Below are 16,989 nucleotides of genomic sequence, written 5' to 3' on the forward strand. Positions count from 1 at the left end.
AGTTAACACTGAATCAACTGAAGCTCCTGAAGCCTCAGAGACACAAGCTGCTGAGGAACAAGACATAACTCCATCTCCACCTGCTGGTGAGGAAGCTCCAGCTCCCCCTCCTGGTGAGGAACCTCCAGCTCTCACCGCTGGTGATGAACCAGTAGCTCCTCCTGCTGACGAGGGAACCAGTAGCTCCTCCTGCTGACGAGGAACCAGTAGCTCCCTCCTGCTGACGAGGAACCAGTAGCTCCTCCTGCTGACGAGGAACCAGCAGCTCCTCCTGCTGAAGAAGAGGTGGAGGAACCTGCAGCTGTCCCTGGTGGTGAGGAAGATACAGCAGAAAGTTCTGGCAGCCCAAAGGAGGAGAAGCCTGCTGTGAGTGGACAAGCTGATCTCACTAATGACACTGCTGCCATCTGTGAACACCTGATCATCACCTTCATCATCACTATCATCGTCATTAACACTATCATCATTATTACTATCAACACTATCACCATCATTGTCATCATTATCATCATCATCATCATCATCAACATAATCATCATTGTCATCAACAGAATCATCATTATCATCATCACTATAATCAGCATCATCTTGTGATCTTCCTCATTATTAATGCTGGAGATATAATGCACTTGTTTTAACACGTTTGTAGGCATGATGGCTGCCTCACGTATACTGTGTCTGTTGGTTGTGCATTTCTTAAGGGAATTGATGCGGTGTGGTTAAATAGAAAAATATATCTCTGGCTTAAACTGTAAATCATCAGCACTTTACGTTAAATCTAACATTTAAATTCTGAATTAATTTCATTACAGTTTGAGTTAAGTAGAGGTGAGTGATCAGACTTCATTTAAACAATTATTTAAGTAATAACATGATCAAATTTGATTTTATCTCCAAAGTCAACTGTTGGATCTCCAATCTCTGAGAAGGAAGAGGTTGGTGAGGTATGTACCGCCACAAGTTTTGATTGCTACATAAATAAAAACTTAACTTGATAAGTGTGAGTAGTTGTATTCAGATGGCTGGGCTGGACAGGATAATGTCAACTGAAGATAAGTCCTTGATGAAAATGTCAACAAAAAAATCCTGGATATCACTCCAACACAACACTGAACACTGAACTCCAACTGACTCTTAATTACCAAGTGTGTTCACTTTGGGAGATAAAGATCTTACACTAGAATCTTTTGTCAAATTGTATACATAAAAAAAATTATACTTATAATAATAATAATTATACTTAATTCTGACCCAAACACACACCACTTACTGATGTTTTATCTGTCAACAGCTACTGTAACTTTGTTTAATGAATGATAATTTCTGTTTACGCACAGATTGCTCCTGCTGACGAAGCTACAACATCTCCAGGTGAAGCAGCTCCATCGGTAACTATCATTAAATTATTTTACTAAACTTGAACATAAACTTGAAAATTTTTCCCTAAACGGCTATTGGTTGTGCAGCAGTAAAACAGAAACATAAAATTCATCAGCACATCAACTGGTTAGGCAGATAACACAAAAGATACAATATGTACCAGAGATAAAGACTATTTCAGTTATACTTAATACAGAAAAGTCATCAGCAAATGTGAACACTGAGGTCCCTGAATGGTTTGAAAGCTGTTTGGGATTTTCTTCAGTACCCCCTGATCTCTTTGTTCTTTGGTCACATTTTGTTGTACTTGTTTCTTATTGTAAGTTGTTAAAGACAATCTTTATTCGCAGTTATTTTAATGTATTTTATTTTTATAATAAAATAATCTAACAATAATATTATGTTATTATTTTGCACTAGTTTACTTTTTTCTGTGGTATTTTAAAAATTTTCTGTGCATGTACACATAGAGTGCTGCATGAATAATCATATATCTTATTAAAAATGTATTTTGAGAATTAAGTCTTGTTTGCATATTTAATTCAATTTTCAATTCAATTCAATTCAATTTTATTTGTATAGCGCCAATTCATAACAGAAGTTATCTCAGGACACTTTTCAAATAGAGCAGGTCTAGACCGAACTCTTTAACATTAATTACAGAGACCCAACAGTACCACCATGAGCAAGCACTTGGCGACAAGGGCAAGGAAAAACTGCCTGTTAAAAGGCAGAAACCTAGGACAGATCCTCCGGCTCTAGGTGGGTGGTCGTCTGTCTCGACCAGTTGGGGTGAGAGAGAGAGAGAGAGAGAGAGAGAGAGAGAGAGAGAGAGCGACAGACAGACAGACAGGTGCACAGCAACAACAGTATTGGCAATGGCAGTCAAGCAGGACCATGGCAGGGAGGCTCCACCAGGATCCATGAGAACCTGCGAGACGAGAAAGCACAAGAACTCCGGGGAAGAAGTGGAGTTAGTAACATGCATTAAAGGGACATGAATGAGTGCAGAAAGAGAGAGGAAGAGAGTAGCTCAGTGCACCATGGGAAATCCCCCGATAGTCTAGGCCTATAGCAGCATAACTAAGGGATGGTTCAGGACTCACCTGATCCAGCCCTAACTATAAGCTTTATCAAAGAGGAATGTCTTAAGCCTACTCTTGAAAGTGGTGAGGGTGTCTGCCTCCCGAACCACAACTGGAAGCTGGTTCCACAGGAGAGGAGCTTGGTAACTGAAGGCTCTGGCTCCTGTTCTACTTTTAGAGACTATAGGAACCACAAGTAGCCCAGCATTCAGAGAACGTAGTGTTCTAGTGGGGGTAATAGGGTACTATGAGCTCTTTAAGATATGAAGGGGCCTGACCATGAAGAGCTTTATAGGTGAGGAGGAGTATTTTAAATTCAATTCTACATTTTATAGGGAGCCAATGCAGAGTAGCTAGTACAGGAGAGATGTGATCTCTTTTTCTAGTTCCTGTCAGTACTCGTGCTGCAGCGTTCTGAATTAATTGGAGCGTTTTAATGGACTTATTGGGGCAACCTGATAATAAAGAGTTGCAGTAATCCAGCCTTGAAGTAACAAATGCATGGATTAGTTTTTCTGCATCTGTCTGTGATAGTATGTGTCTAATTTTTCTAATATTACGTAAATGAAAGAAGGCAGTCCTAGAGGTCTGCTTTATGTGGGAGTTAAATGACAAATCCTGATCAAAGATAACTCCAAGATTCCTGACAGTGGTGCTAGAGGCCAAGTTAATGCCATCTAGAGTGACTATATCTTTAGACAATGAGTCTCTAAGGTTTTGGGGCCAAGAACAAGAATTTCGGTTTTTTCTGAGTTTAACATCAGAAAATTGCAGGTCATCCAGGATTTTATGTCCTTAAGACATGTTTGTAATTTAGATAATTGATTAATTTCATTGGGTTTGATTGATAGATATAACTGCGTATCATCTGCATAACAGTGAAAGTTAATGGAGTGATTCCTAATAATGTTGCCTAAAGGGAGCATATATAAAGTAAATAGTATTGGTCCAAGTACAGAACCTTGTGGAACTCCATGACTAACTTTAGTATTTATGGAGGATTCATCGTTAACATGTACAAACTGAGTACGATCTGATAAGTATGACTTAAACCAGGTTAGGGCAGTTCCTTTAATGCCAATTTGATGCTCAAGTCTCTGTAAAAGAATATCATGGTCAATGGTGTCAAATGCAGCACTAAGATCTAATAATACAAGTACAGAGACAAGTCCATTGTCAGAAGCAGTCAGAAGGTCATTATTAACTTTAACCAGAGCTGTCTCTGTGCTATGATGAACTCTAAATCCTGACTGAAAATCCTCAAATAAACTATTGTTATGTAGAAAGTCACACAACTCTTTGGCGACTACTTTCTCCAGAATCTTAGAGAGGAACGGGAGGTTAGAAATCGGTCTATAGTTGGCTAAAACCCCTGGGTCAAGAGTAGACTTTTTAAGAAGGGGTTTAATTACAGCTACTTTAAAGGACTGTGGTACATATCCTGATAATAAAGAAAGATTAATCATATCCAGTAAAGAAGTGCCAATTAAGGGAACAACTTCTTTAAGCAGCCTAGTTGGGATCGGGTCTAACAGACAGGTTGATGGCTTCGATGAAGAAATGATTGAAGTTAACTGATGAAGATCGATAGCAGAAAAACAGTCTAAATATACATCTAAGTTTACATTGACAGAAGTCCCTGAACTTGGAGAGCCACTGATAACTGTTGATGGCAGTTGGTGATTAATTTTTTCTCTAATAGTAATAATTTTATTATAGAAGAAGCTCATGAAGTCATTGCTACTTAAGTTTATGGGGATATGTGGCTCGATAGAGCTGTGACTCTCTGTCAGCCTGGCTACAGTGCTGAAGAGGAACCTAGGGTTGTTCTTATTTTCTTCTATTAGTGCTGAGTAATAGGCTCCTCTGGCATTACGGAGGGCCTTTCTATAAATCTTAAGATCATCTTGCCAATTTGAGCGATATTCTGATAATTTGGAAGAGCGCCATTTCCTTTCAGATTTCCTAGCTATTTGCTTTAACTGGCGGGTTTGGTGGTTATACCAAGGTGCTAGTCTCCTATGTTTTAATAATTTCCTTTTTATAGGAGCGATAGAGTCTAATGTTGATCGTAGTGAGCCTGTAGCACTATCGACAAGATTATCAATTTCAGAGGGACTAAAGTTGTTATAGGACTCTGTTAAATTCAGACATGGCATTGAATTAAACACTGAAGGAATCTCCTCCTTAAATTTAGCTACAGCACTGTCAGATAGACATCTGCTGTAGGAAGTTTTGCCTAATGGCTTATAATCTAATAGTATGAATTCAAAAGTTATTAAATAATGGTCAGATAGGAAAGGATTATGTGGGAACACTATTAAATGTTCAATATCAATGCCATATGATAAAAACAAGGTCAAGAGTGTGATTAAAACAATGAGTTGGTTTATTTACACTCTGACAGAAGCCAATTGAGTCTATTAATGATATAAATGCATTACTAAGGCTGTCATTGTCAACATCCACATGAATATTAAAATCACCTACAATAATTACTTTATCTGATTTAAGGACTAAGCTTGATAGAAACTCTGAAAATTCAGATATAAAATCAGAGTACGGTCCAGGAGCGCGGTACACTATAACAAATAGAACTGGCTGCAGTGTTTTCCAGTTTGGGTGAGAAAGACTAAGAACAAGGCTTTCAAATGAATTATAATTTAGTTTAGGTTTAGGGTCCATTAAAACGCTCGAATCATATATAGCTGCTACTCCACCTCCTCGGCCTGTGCCTCGAGGAATGTGAGTATTAATATGACTGGGGGGTGGATTCATTTAGGCTATTTACAGTTGTAGCACTTATTTATCATATCCCTACTCAATATTGCCATGATCTTTTCTTTGTTTGTATATAACTCTTAAATGTAATCCACAAAATTGTTCTATGAGAATTCATTCAAAACAAGTAAGTTTCATTAAGTAACTGAGAATGCCTTTGCTGTTTCTGTAATACCATGTGAAGTAGCTTTTAAAGCGTTACATAAAATAAATGTATTATTAGTAGTAAGTTATGTTTTGTCCTATGCAGGAAAAGATGCCAATCCCTTCTGTGGTGATTGAGCCTGCCTCCAGTAACGAAGGTGATGATGACCGTGATGCTGACATAATCTCTCCCACCACCATCAGTGACAACGGAGTGACAGCTGAGAACCAGACCATCAAACACATGAGTCCATCTGGTGGAGCGTCTGGGCTCCCTGATGACTTTCTCTACAAGGTGGCAAACTAAAATAATGCACTATTGCTTTTACATAAATAGTTAACATGCTCACATTGTTGGTGGTGCTGTTTTTCTGCCTGCAGGTGGAGACGATGCATGACTTTGAGGCTGCAAATTCAGATGAGCTTGAATTGAAGAGCGGTGATGTGGTGTTGGTGGTTCCCACTGCTTCAGTAGAGGATCAGGTGAGAACAACTGATCACACTTTAAAGTCCAGTAATTAGAGGACAGCAGTAACCTGGAAGACAGGAATAAGCATAATCTGAACTTTAATTGAGGCTGGCAGTGATGTGAATGTGGCAGTGATGTGAATGTGGTTGTTTTTATAGGATGCTGGTTGGCTCACAGGGATCAAAGAAAGTGATTGGTTAACACGTGGAGCGGGTGCACAAAAAGGACTTTTCCCAGAAAACTTTACCCAGCGTTTGGAGTAAGAAAGGTCTTCAGCTGGTGGAAAAAAATGAGGAGATGTTCAAGACTTCAGTGTCCAAGCTGTCCAGTCAGCATGTAGCTAACCTTTTAAAACACCGTATAACCTGCTGCAGCTGTCTGCTGGACAACTCAAGGCTTCCTCTGATAGATGAAACTAAAACTCATGGTGATAAAAATCTAGTACTATTCCCAGCATAACTGAAAATTAATAAGCATGATGTGATAGTAAGGTCTACCCTTCTCTGGAAGTGAGATGTGTTTTTTGTGTTGAAAGAAAAAAAAGATGTGTGATTTATTGGGAATGTTGCAATCTCTACATGTTCACACATACAAAAGGGAGAAAAAAGTTTTCCGAAGAAAAAAAAAAAAGACAAACGGTACCCTCTTTACACTGAGTGTGTTGTACTGATTTCATTGCTCTACTGTGGAATATACCAGAATATGTAGTGCTGTGACTTATTTAAATGTTTTTGAGTGTATCATGAAACTCTTGATTTTGTTGGTTCTTTCAGACTGTTACCCTTGAATCACTGTTAGTGTATTTCTGTAATACCATGGTTACGTGTGTGGTGATCTATTTTTTGGCAGATGTAGTGATGAATCAACTCTTCAATGAGTGTTGCTGTGTTTTTGCCAAATGACTACTGACATTTATTATCTGAGCACTGGTAAACAAACTAGTGCACATCAGCATGACAAAGTATTCTAAGATGCAAAAAATAAAGAATCTGCCCTCTATTGAAAAGATCATTGTATAGTTGTATAAGTCACATGTCTTAAGAAAAGTATATTTTCAAGAAACGGAGCTAATCAGAAGACAGTTTCATCTCATCAGCTATTTATTTATCAATCACAGGGAAGGTATTAACAAAGGCAATATGCAATCTGTGTTGGTTTATTTCAGGTCTCCGCATTCCAGCAGTTCTGTAGTTCAAATAGTGTGATGTCACTTTCTTTGATAGTGAAGTTCAACCTCAATGTAGACCTTTTTGTGATGTATATACCATAAACATTTATGTCAAGATCAATAAATAAGAGTTCATAAGGTATAATTTGTCAAGGTTTTGTGGCTGCAATAGTGCAGGTTTTGTATTCACAACCAAGCCAGAGCCCTAGATCACTTTAGAAATTAGGATAGGGGAACTGCAACAAACAAACAAAAACACAATTACATAACAAGTAATTAAAGTAGCTGTAATTAAACCCCTTCTTAAAAAAGCCCACTCTTGACCCAGGGGCCAACTATAGACCGATTTCTAACCTCCCCTTCCTCCCTTAGATTCTGGAGAAAGTAGTCGCCAAAGAGTTGTGTGACTTTCTACATAACAATAGTTTATTTGAGGATTTTCAATCAGGATTTAGAGTTCATCACAGCACAGAGAAAGCTCTGGTTAAAGTTAATAATGACCTTCTGATTGCTTCTGACAATGGACTTGTCTCTGTACTTGTATTATTAGATTTTAGTGCTGCATTTGACACCATTGACCATAATATTCTTTTACAGAGACTTGAGCATCAAATTGGCATTAAAGGAACTGCACTAAGCTGGTTTAAGTCATATTTATCAGATCGCTCGCAGTTTGTACATGTTAACGATGAATCTTCAATAAATACTACAGTTAGTCATGGAGTTCCACAAGGTTCTGTACTTGGACCAATACTATTTACTTTATATATGCTCCCTTTAGGCAACATTATTAGGAATCACTCCATTAACTTTCACTGTTATGCAGATGATACGCAGTTATATCTATCAATCAAGCCCGATGAAATTAATCAATTATCTAAATTACAAACATGTCTTAAGGACATAAAATCCTGGATGACCTGCAATTTCTGATGTTAAACTCAGAAAAAAACAAAATTCTTGTTCTTGGCCCCAAAAACCTTAGAGTCTCACTGTCTAAAGATATAGTTACTCTAGATGGCATTAACTTGGCCTCTAGCACCACCGTCAGGAATCTTGGAGTTATCTTTGATCAGGATTTGTCATTTAACTCCCACATAAAGCAGACCTCTAGGACTGCCTTCTTTCATTTACGTAAGACACATACTATCACAGACAGATGCAGAAAAACTAATCCATGCATTTGTTACTTAAAGGCTGGATTACTGCAACTCTTTATTATCAGGTTCCCCCAATAAGTCCATTAAAACGCTCCAATTAATTCAGAACGCTGCAGCACGAGTACTGACAGGAACTAGAAAAAGAGATCACATCTCTCCTGTACTAGCTTCTCTGCATTTGCTCCCTGTAAAATGTAGAATTGAATTTAAAATCCTCCTCCTCACCTATAAAGCTCTTCATGGTCAGGCCCCTTCATATCTTAAAGAGCTCATAGTACCCTATTACCCCTCTAGAACACTACGTTCTCTGAATGCTGGGCTACTTGTGGTTCCTATAGTCTCTAAAAGTAGAACAGGAGCCAGAGCCTTCAGTTACCAAGTTCCTCTCTTGTGGAACCAGCTTCCAGTTGTGGTTCGGGAGGCAGACACCCTCACCACATTCAAGAGTAGGCTTAAGACATTCCTCTTTGATAAAGCTTATAGTTAGGGCTGGATCAGGTGAGTCCTGAACCATCCCTTAGTTATGCTGCTATAGGCCTAGACTATCGGGGGATTTCCCATGGTGCACTGAGCTCCTCCCTTCCTCTCTCTTTGTGCACTCATTCATGTCCCATTAATGCATGTTACTAACTTCACTTCTTCCCCGGAGTTCTTGTGCTTTCTCGTCTCGCAGGTTCTCATGGATCCTGGTGGAGCCTCCTGCCATGGTCCTGCTTGACTGCCATTGCCAATACTGTTGTTGCTGTGCACCTGTCTGTCTGTCTGTCTGTCTCTCGCTCTCTCTCTCTCTCTGCCTCTCTCTCTCTCTCTCTCTCTCTCTCTCTCTCTCACCCCAACTGGTCGAGACAGACGACCACCCACCTAGAGCCGGAGGATCTGTCCTAGGTTTCTGCCTTTTAACAGGCAGTTTTTCCTTGCCCTTGTCGCCAAGTGCTTGCTCATGGTGGTACTGTTGGGTCTCTGTAATTAATGTTAAAGAGTTCGGTCTAGACCTGCTCTATTTGAAAAGTGTCCTGAGATAACTTCTGTTATGAATTGGCGCTATACAAATAAAATTGAATTGAATTGAATTGAATAGTTGGGATCGGGCCTAATAGACAGGTTGATGGCTTCGATGAAGAAATGATTGAAGTTAACTGATGAAGATCGATAGCAGAAAAACAGTCTAAATATATATCTAAGTTGACATTGACAGAAGTCCCTGAACTTGGAGAGCCACTGTTGATGGCAGTTGGTGATTAATTTTTTCTCTAATAGAGATATTGGGATATCATTTCACAAAAAGTCTCATCTGCCAAAAGATTTCTGTCTAATTTCCAAGAGGGGCGTTCTAATTTGTAAGAAGGAAATGCAAGGTCTAAAATTACAGGGGCATCATCTGATTCAGCTATAGTTGAGTATTCAGTGTTTGTGACAAAGGGGAGAAGAGTTTGGTCAATAAAAAAATAATCTATCCTAGTATAGGAGTGATATACAGAAGAAAAAAAAGAAAAGGACTTGCTTTGTGGAAATAAAAAACAACAGGGGTCAACACTTCCTATCTGGTCCATAAAGGCTGATAATAGCTTGGCCTTTTTAGACAGGTTTGTAGATTTAGAATCGGAACGGTCTAATACTGGATTTATTACACAGTTTAAATCACCACCAAATATCAATTGTTGTGAGTTCAAATCTGGAATTAATGAAATTATTTTCCCCATAAATTTACCATCATCCCAATTTGGGGCATAGATATTAGTCAAAGCCACAGGCTTATGGTAGAGAAGCCCAGAAACCATTACAAAATATTCTTTTATGAATCAATATGGCTGTTCCACAAGTTTTAGAGTTAAGATTGGAATGGAATACATTCCCCACCCAACCTTTTTTTAGTCTGACTTGATCTTTAACCAGTAGGTGGGTTTCCTGTAGAAATGCAACGTCACATTTTAAGTATTTTAGGTGATTAAATATTCTGGCTCTTTTAACAGGTCCATTTAAACCTTTTACATTCCAGCTAATGAATCGTATAGCAGCCCTCTTTGCATCAGTACCATCTATCATGTTTAACTATAAAAAATAAAAATGAAAAGAATAGTAAGGAGGGATAAGTTAGAGCAATGATTGTGATAAAGTACACAGTTATGTTCGTTTCTTAAGTGAACAAAGGTGAACATTTGTTGCAAACATTTAGTGGTGTCCTTTTCCCTAACCCTATCCCATATCCAGAACATAAACAAAACTGGAACTAAGCCTATACTTGTCCTTCTCCCTGAGGCAAGCTGCAGGCTAAACACTATTTCCAAAAACTTCTGGCGATACATTCCTCTTGACACTTCTGCCCAGGAAGGCTCCCAGTGATAATGATATGTTAAAATAAAAAATAAAATATACAGAGGTTAGCTCTCCGCGACCGGTTCTCATGGTCGTCGATCCGATCCAGAAGTGACTGGTTATGATTTTGGAGCGTTTTAATGGTAGACTCCGCTACCATTAATCTTTCAAAGTTGTCACCAGCCACAGACTCAACGGAGGTGAGACGGCCCTGGAAAGAGTTCATCGTTGATTGTAGTGAGTCCATTAAAGTCTATAGTGGTTTAATAGCCTCTTGGATCAGGGAAGACACATCCTCCTTTAGTGAGGTTCTCTGTTTGGGGAATTCTGCTGACAGTTTGTCCATAGCCACAAATGCGGGTGCCTCGGGAGCTGCAGAAGTCTTCATTGATGTCGGAGAGTTGTTAGCTGCAAAAGATGCTAGCATGCCCGCCGCACTCGTAGCAGCACGTGTAGCCGGAGTTTCCACTTTGTTGGCTGATTTAGTGCTTTTAGGTTTGCTCATCTTATGCAGAGTTGACTAAACTAGGTGGAGCAGTGTTGGTTATATCGAAATGCTCAGAGAGACATTATTTATAAAGGAAAGTGACAAAAAGCAATCTGGGAGCCTTCGCGTGTGCATCCTCTCTCTACATGTCGCAACCGGAAGAGCCCCTATAGACGGATTTCTATTCAATTCAATTCAATTCAATTCAATTTTATTTGTATAGCGCCAATTCATAACAGAAGTTATCTCAGGACACTTTTCAAATAGAGCAGGTCTAGACCGAACTCTTTAACATTAATTACAGAAACCCAACAGTACCACCATGAGCAAGCACTTGGCGACAAGGGCAAGGAAAAACTGCCTGTTAAAAGGCAGAAACCTAGGACAGATCCTCCGGCTCTAGGTGGGTGGTCGTCTGTCTCGACCAGTTGGGGTGAGAGAGAGAGAGAGAGAGAGAGAGAGCGACAGACAGACAGACAGGTGCACAGCAACAACAGTATTGGCAATGGCAGTCAAGCAGGACCATGGCAGGAGGCTCCACCAGGATCCATGAGAACCTGCGAGACGAGAAAGCACAAGAACTCCGGGGAAGAAGTGGAGTTAGTAACATGCATTAAAGGGACATGAATGAGTGCAGAAAGAGAGAGGAAGAGAGTAGCTCAGTGCACCATGGGAAATCCCCCGATTGTCTAGGCCTATAGCAGCATAACTAAGGGATGGTTCAGGACTCACCTGATCCAGCCCTAACTATAAGCTTTATCAAAGAGGAATGTCTTAAGCCTACTCTTGAATGTGGTGAGGGTGTCTGCCTCCCGAACCACAACTGGAAGCTGGTTCCACAGGAGAGGAGCTTGGTAACTGAAGGCTCTGGCTCCTGTTCTACTTTTTAGAGACTATAGGAACCACAAGTAGCCCAGCATTCAGAGAACGTAGTGTTCTAGTGGGGTAATAGGGTACTATGAGCTCTTTAAGATATGAAGGGGCCTGACCATGAAGAGCTTTATAGGTGAGGAGGAGGATTTTAAATTCAATTCTACATTTTATAGGGGAGCCAATGCAGAGTAGCTAGTACAGGAGAGATGTGATCTCTTTTTCTCGTTCCTGTCAGTACTTGTGCTGCAGCGTTCTGAATTAATTGGAGCGTTTTAATGGACTTATTGGGGCAACCTGATAATAAAGAGTTGCAGTAATCCAGCCTTGAAGTAACAAATGCATGGATTAGTTTTTCTGCATCTGTCTGTGATAGTATGTGTCTAATTTTTCTAATATTACGTAAATGAAAGAAGGCAGTCCTAGAGGTCTGCTTTATGTGGGAGTTAAATGACAAATCCTGATCAAAGATAACTCCAAGATTCCTGACAGTGGTGCTAGAGGCCAAGTTAATGCCATCTAGAGTGACTATATCTTTAGACAATGAGTCTCTAAGGTTTTTGGGGCCAAGAACAAGAATTTCGTTTTTTCTGAGTTTAACATCAGAAAATTGCAGGTCATCCAGGATTTTATGTCCTTAAGACATGTTTGTAATTTAGATAATTGATTAATTTCATTGGGTTTGATTGATAGATATAACTGCGTATCATCTGCATAACAGTGAAAGTTAATGGAGTGATTCCTAATAATGTTGCCTAAAGGGAGCATATATAAAGTAAATAGTATTGGTCCAAGTACAGAACCTTGTGGAACTCCATGACTAACTTTAGTATTTATGGAGGATTCATCGTTAACATGTACAAACTGAGAACGATCTGATAAGTATGACTTAAACCAGGTTAGGGCAGTTCCTTTAATGCCAATTTGATGCTCAAGTCTCTGTAAAAGAATATCATGGTCAATGGTGTCAAATGCAGCACTAAGATCTAATAATACAAGTACAGAGACAAGTCCATTGTCAGAAGCAGTCAGAAGGTCATTATTAACTTTAACCAGAGCTGTCTCTGTGCTATGATGAACTCTAAATCCTGACTGAAAATCCTCAAATAAACTATTGTTATGTAGAAAGTCACACAACTCTTTGGCGACTACTTTCTCCAGAATCTTAGAGAGGAACGGGAGGTTAGAAATCGGTCTATAGTTGGCTAAAACCCCTGGGTCAAGAGTGGACTTTTTTAAGAAGGGGTTTAATTACAGCTACTTTAAAGGACTGTGGTACATATCCTGATAATAAAGAAAAATTAATCATATCCAGTAAAGAAGTGCCAACTAAGGGAACAACTTCTTTAAGCAGCCTAGTTGGGATCGGGTCTAATAGACAGGTTGATGGCTTCGATGAAGAAATGATTGAAGTTAACTGATGAAGATCGATAGCAGAAAAACAGTCTAAATATACATCTAAGTTTACATTGACAGAAGTCCCTGAACTTGGAGAGCCACTGATAACTGTTGATGGCAGTTGGTGATTAATTTTTTCTCTAATAGTAATAATTTTATTATAGAAGAAGCTCATGAAGTCATTGCTACTTAAGTTTATGGGGATATGTGGCTCGATAGAGCTGTGACTCTCTGTCAGCCTGGCTACAGTGCTGAAGAGGAACCTGGGGTTGTTCTTATTTTCTTCAATTAGTGCTGAGTAATAGGCTCCTCTGGCATTACGGAGGGCCTTTCTATAAATCTTAAGATCATCTTGCCAATTTGAGCGATATTCTGATAATTTGGAAGAGCGCCATTTCCTTTCAGATTTTCTAGCTATTTGTTTTAACTGGCGGGTTTGGTGGTTATACCAAGGTGCTAGTCTCCTATGTTTTAATAATTTCCTTTTTATAGGAGCGATAGAGTCTAATGTTGATCGTAGTGAGCCTGTAGCACTATCGACAAGATTATCAATTTCAGAGGGACTAAAGTCATTATAGGACTCTGTTAAATTCAGACATGGCATTGAATTAAACACTGAAGGAATCTCCTCCTTAAATTTAGCTACAGCACTGTCAGATAGACATCTGCTGTAGGAAGTTTTGCCTAATGGCTTATAATCTAATAGTATGAATTCAAAAGTTACTAAATAATGGTCAGATAGGAAAGGATTATGTGGGAAGACTATTAAATGTTCAATATCAATGCCATATGATAAAACAAGGTCAAGAGTGTGATTAAAACAATGAGTTGGTTTATTTACACTCTGACAGAAGCCAATTGAGTCTATTAATGATATAAATGCATTACTAAGGCTGTCATTGTCAACATCCACATGAATATTAAAATCACCTACAATAATTACTTTATCTGATTTAAGGACTAAGCTTGATAGAAACTCTGAAAATTCAGATATAAAATCAGAGTACGGTCCAGGAGCGCGGTACACTATAACAAATAGAACTGGCTGCAGTGTTTTCCAGTTTGGGTGAGAAAGACTAAGAACAAGGCTTTCAAATGAATTATAATTTAGTTTAGGTTTAGGGTCCATTAAAACGCTCGAATCATATATGGCTGCCACTCCACCTCCTCGGCCAGTGCCTCGAGGAATGTGAGTATTAATATGACTGGGGGGGTGGATTCATTTAGGCTAACATACTCCTCGTGGGACAACCAGGTCTCAGTAAGACAAAGTAAATCAATATCATAATCTGATATTAATTCATTCACTAAAACAGCTTTAGAGGACAGAGACCTGATATTTAACAGCCCACATTTCATTCTCTTATTTTGTGATACTGAGGAGTTGGTTTTAATTTTTATTAGATTTTTATGTTGAACTCCTCTTGTTTTTATTTCTTTAAATAGTTTAGGTGGTCGGGGGACAGACACAGTCTCTATGGGGTTTTGGGTGGGTGACTGTTCTAAAGAAAGCGCAGAGAAGTGTGTAAGACAGCAGCTCTACTTCCTGGTCCTAACTCTGGACTGTCAGGTTTTAGAAATAAACTTCGCCATATTTCTAGATAAGAGAGCCGCTCCATCCAAAGTGGGATGGATGCCGTCTCTCCTAATCAGACCAGGTTTTCCCCAAAAAGGCTTCCAGTTATCAAGGAAGCCCACATCGTTTGCTGGACACCACCTCGACAGCCAGCGGTGGAATGACGACATGCGGCTATACATGTCATCACTGGTCACATTGGGGAGGGGTCCAGAGAAAACTACGGAGTCCGACATTGTCTTAGCATAGTTACACACCGACTCCACATTAATCTTAGTGACCTCCGATTGGCGTAAACGGGTGTCGTTACCGCCGACGTGGATAACAATCTTACTGTATTTACGTTTATCTTTAGCCAGCAGTTTTAAATTTGATTCAATGTCGCCCGCTCTGGCCCCAGGGATACATTTAACTATGGCGGCTGGCTTCGCTAACTTCACGTTTCTGACTATGGAGCTGCCAATAACCAGAGTTGGTTCCTCAGCGGGTGTATCGCTGAGTGGGGAAAATGTATTAGAAACGTGAAGCGGTTGGTGGTGACCTGTGGGCTTCGCCGTTCTAGCCTTCCTTCGCTCAGTCACCCAGCCTCCCTGTCTTCCTGGCTGCTCGGGAACTACCGGGGGATCTACAAAGCTAACAGAAGCTACCTTCGGTCGGACCGCACCGGCTACCGGGGGCTGGCTAACTATAGCGGCTAAAGATATCTCAGTGGTGCGGTGCCGTTCCTCTAACTCACTAAGCCTCGCCTCCAGCGCAGTAAACAAACTACATTTAATACAGGTACCATTATCTTTAAAGGAGGCAGAGGAATAACTGAACATCTGACACACTGAGCAGGACAGAGGAGAGGGAGAGGGAGAAGCCATAGCTAACTGCTAATGCTAATGAAACTAGAGTGTATGAAAAACTTTGAAAGTAGTGAAAAGTCCCTAAAAGAGGGAGAAACACCAAGTGTTTAAGTAGAACTAGTCTACGTTTAAATCTTAAGCGGAAAAATAACCGCTGTAACGAGTAAAACAAATGTATATTTAGCGTTCACTGACAGAGCTACAGCACCAAACAGTGTACACAGAGCAGGAAGTAAACCGGAAGTGAGTCAGTACGCTTACCGTAGCACGTCCAACCAGCAGACAGATTTCTAACCTCCCCTTCCTCTCTAAGATTCTGGAGAAAGTAGTCGCCAAAGAGTTGTGTGACTTTTTACATAACAGTAGTTTATTTGAGGATTTTCAGTCAGGATTTAGAGTTCATCACAGCACAGAGACAGCTCTGGTTTAAGTTAATAATGACCTTCTGATTGCTTCTGACAATGGACTTGTCTCTGTACTTGTATTATTAGATCTTAGTGCTGCATTTGACACCATTGACCATGATATTCTTTTACAGAGACTTGAGCATCAAATTGGCATTAAAGGAACTGCACTAAGCTGGTTTAAGTCATATTTATCAGATCGCTCTCAGTTTGTACACGTTAACGATGAATCCTCCATAAATACTACAGTTAGTCATGGAGTTCCACAAGGTTCTGTACTTGGACCAATACTATTTACTTTATATATGCTCCCTTTAGGCAACATTATTAGGAATCACTCCATTAACTTTCACTGTTATGCAGATGATACGCAGTTATATATATCAATCAAGCCCGATGAAATTAATCAATTATCTAAATTACAAACATGTCTTAAGGACATAAAATCCTGGATGACCTGCAATTTTCTGATGCTAAACTCAAAAAAAACAAAATTCTTGTTCTTGGCCTCCAAAACCTTAGAGTCTCACTGTCTAAGGATATAGTTACTCTAGATGACATTACCTTGGCCTTTAGCACCACTGTCAGGTATCTTGGAATTATCTTTGATCAGGATTTGTCATTTAACTCCCACATAAAGCAGACCTCTAGGACTGCCTTCTTTCATTTACGTAATATTAGAAAAATTAGACACATACTATCACAGACAGATGCAGAAAAACTAATCCATGCATTTGTTACTTAAAGGCTGGATTACTGCAACTCTTTATTATCAGGTTGCCCCAATAAGTCCATTAAAACACTCCAATTAATTCAGAACGCTGCAGCACGAGTACTGACAGGAACTAGAAAAAGAGATCACATCTCTCCTGTACTAGCTTCTCTGCACCGGCTCCCTGTAAAATT

General features: G+C 39.6%; 1 protein-coding gene across 1 annotated transcript; it reads left to right on the forward strand.

The window, feature by feature from the left end:
• Positions 1-219: 219 nt before the first annotated feature.
• LOC127359822 (amphiphysin-like) lies at positions 220-7,172 on the forward strand. Its single transcript, XM_051394005.1, has 6 exons — positions 220-366; positions 900-944; positions 1,338-1,388; positions 5,497-5,685; positions 5,772-5,873; positions 6,018-7,172. The coding sequence occupies exons 4-6, from the start codon at positions 5,503-5,505 to the stop codon at positions 6,120-6,122; spliced, it is 390 nt and encodes a 129-aa protein (XP_051249965.1). The 5' UTR covers positions 220-366; positions 900-944; positions 1,338-1,388; positions 5,497-5,502; the 3' UTR covers positions 6,123-7,172.
• Positions 7,173-16,989: the final 9,817 nt, after the last annotated feature.

The sequence above is a fragment of the Dicentrarchus labrax genome, unplaced genomic scaffold (genome assembly GCF_905237075.1).
Source record: "Dicentrarchus labrax unplaced genomic scaffold, dlabrax2021, whole genome shotgun sequence".
NCBI classification, from domain to species: domain Eukaryota; kingdom Metazoa; phylum Chordata; class Actinopteri; family Moronidae; genus Dicentrarchus; species Dicentrarchus labrax.

Coding starts and splice junctions, on each gene's coding strand:
- LOC127359822 (XM_051394005.1), top strand. CDS start 5,503: ATGCCAATCCCTTCTGTGGTGATTGAGCCTGCCTCCAGTAACGAAGGT. Junction 5,686..5,771: donor CTGATGACTTTCTCTACAAG/GTGGCAAACTAA, acceptor TTCTGCCTGCAG/GTGGAGACGATGCATGACTT. Junction 5,874..6,017: donor CTGCTTCAGTAGAGGATCAG/GTGAGAACAACT, acceptor TTGTTTTTATAG/GATGCTGGTTGGCTCACAGG.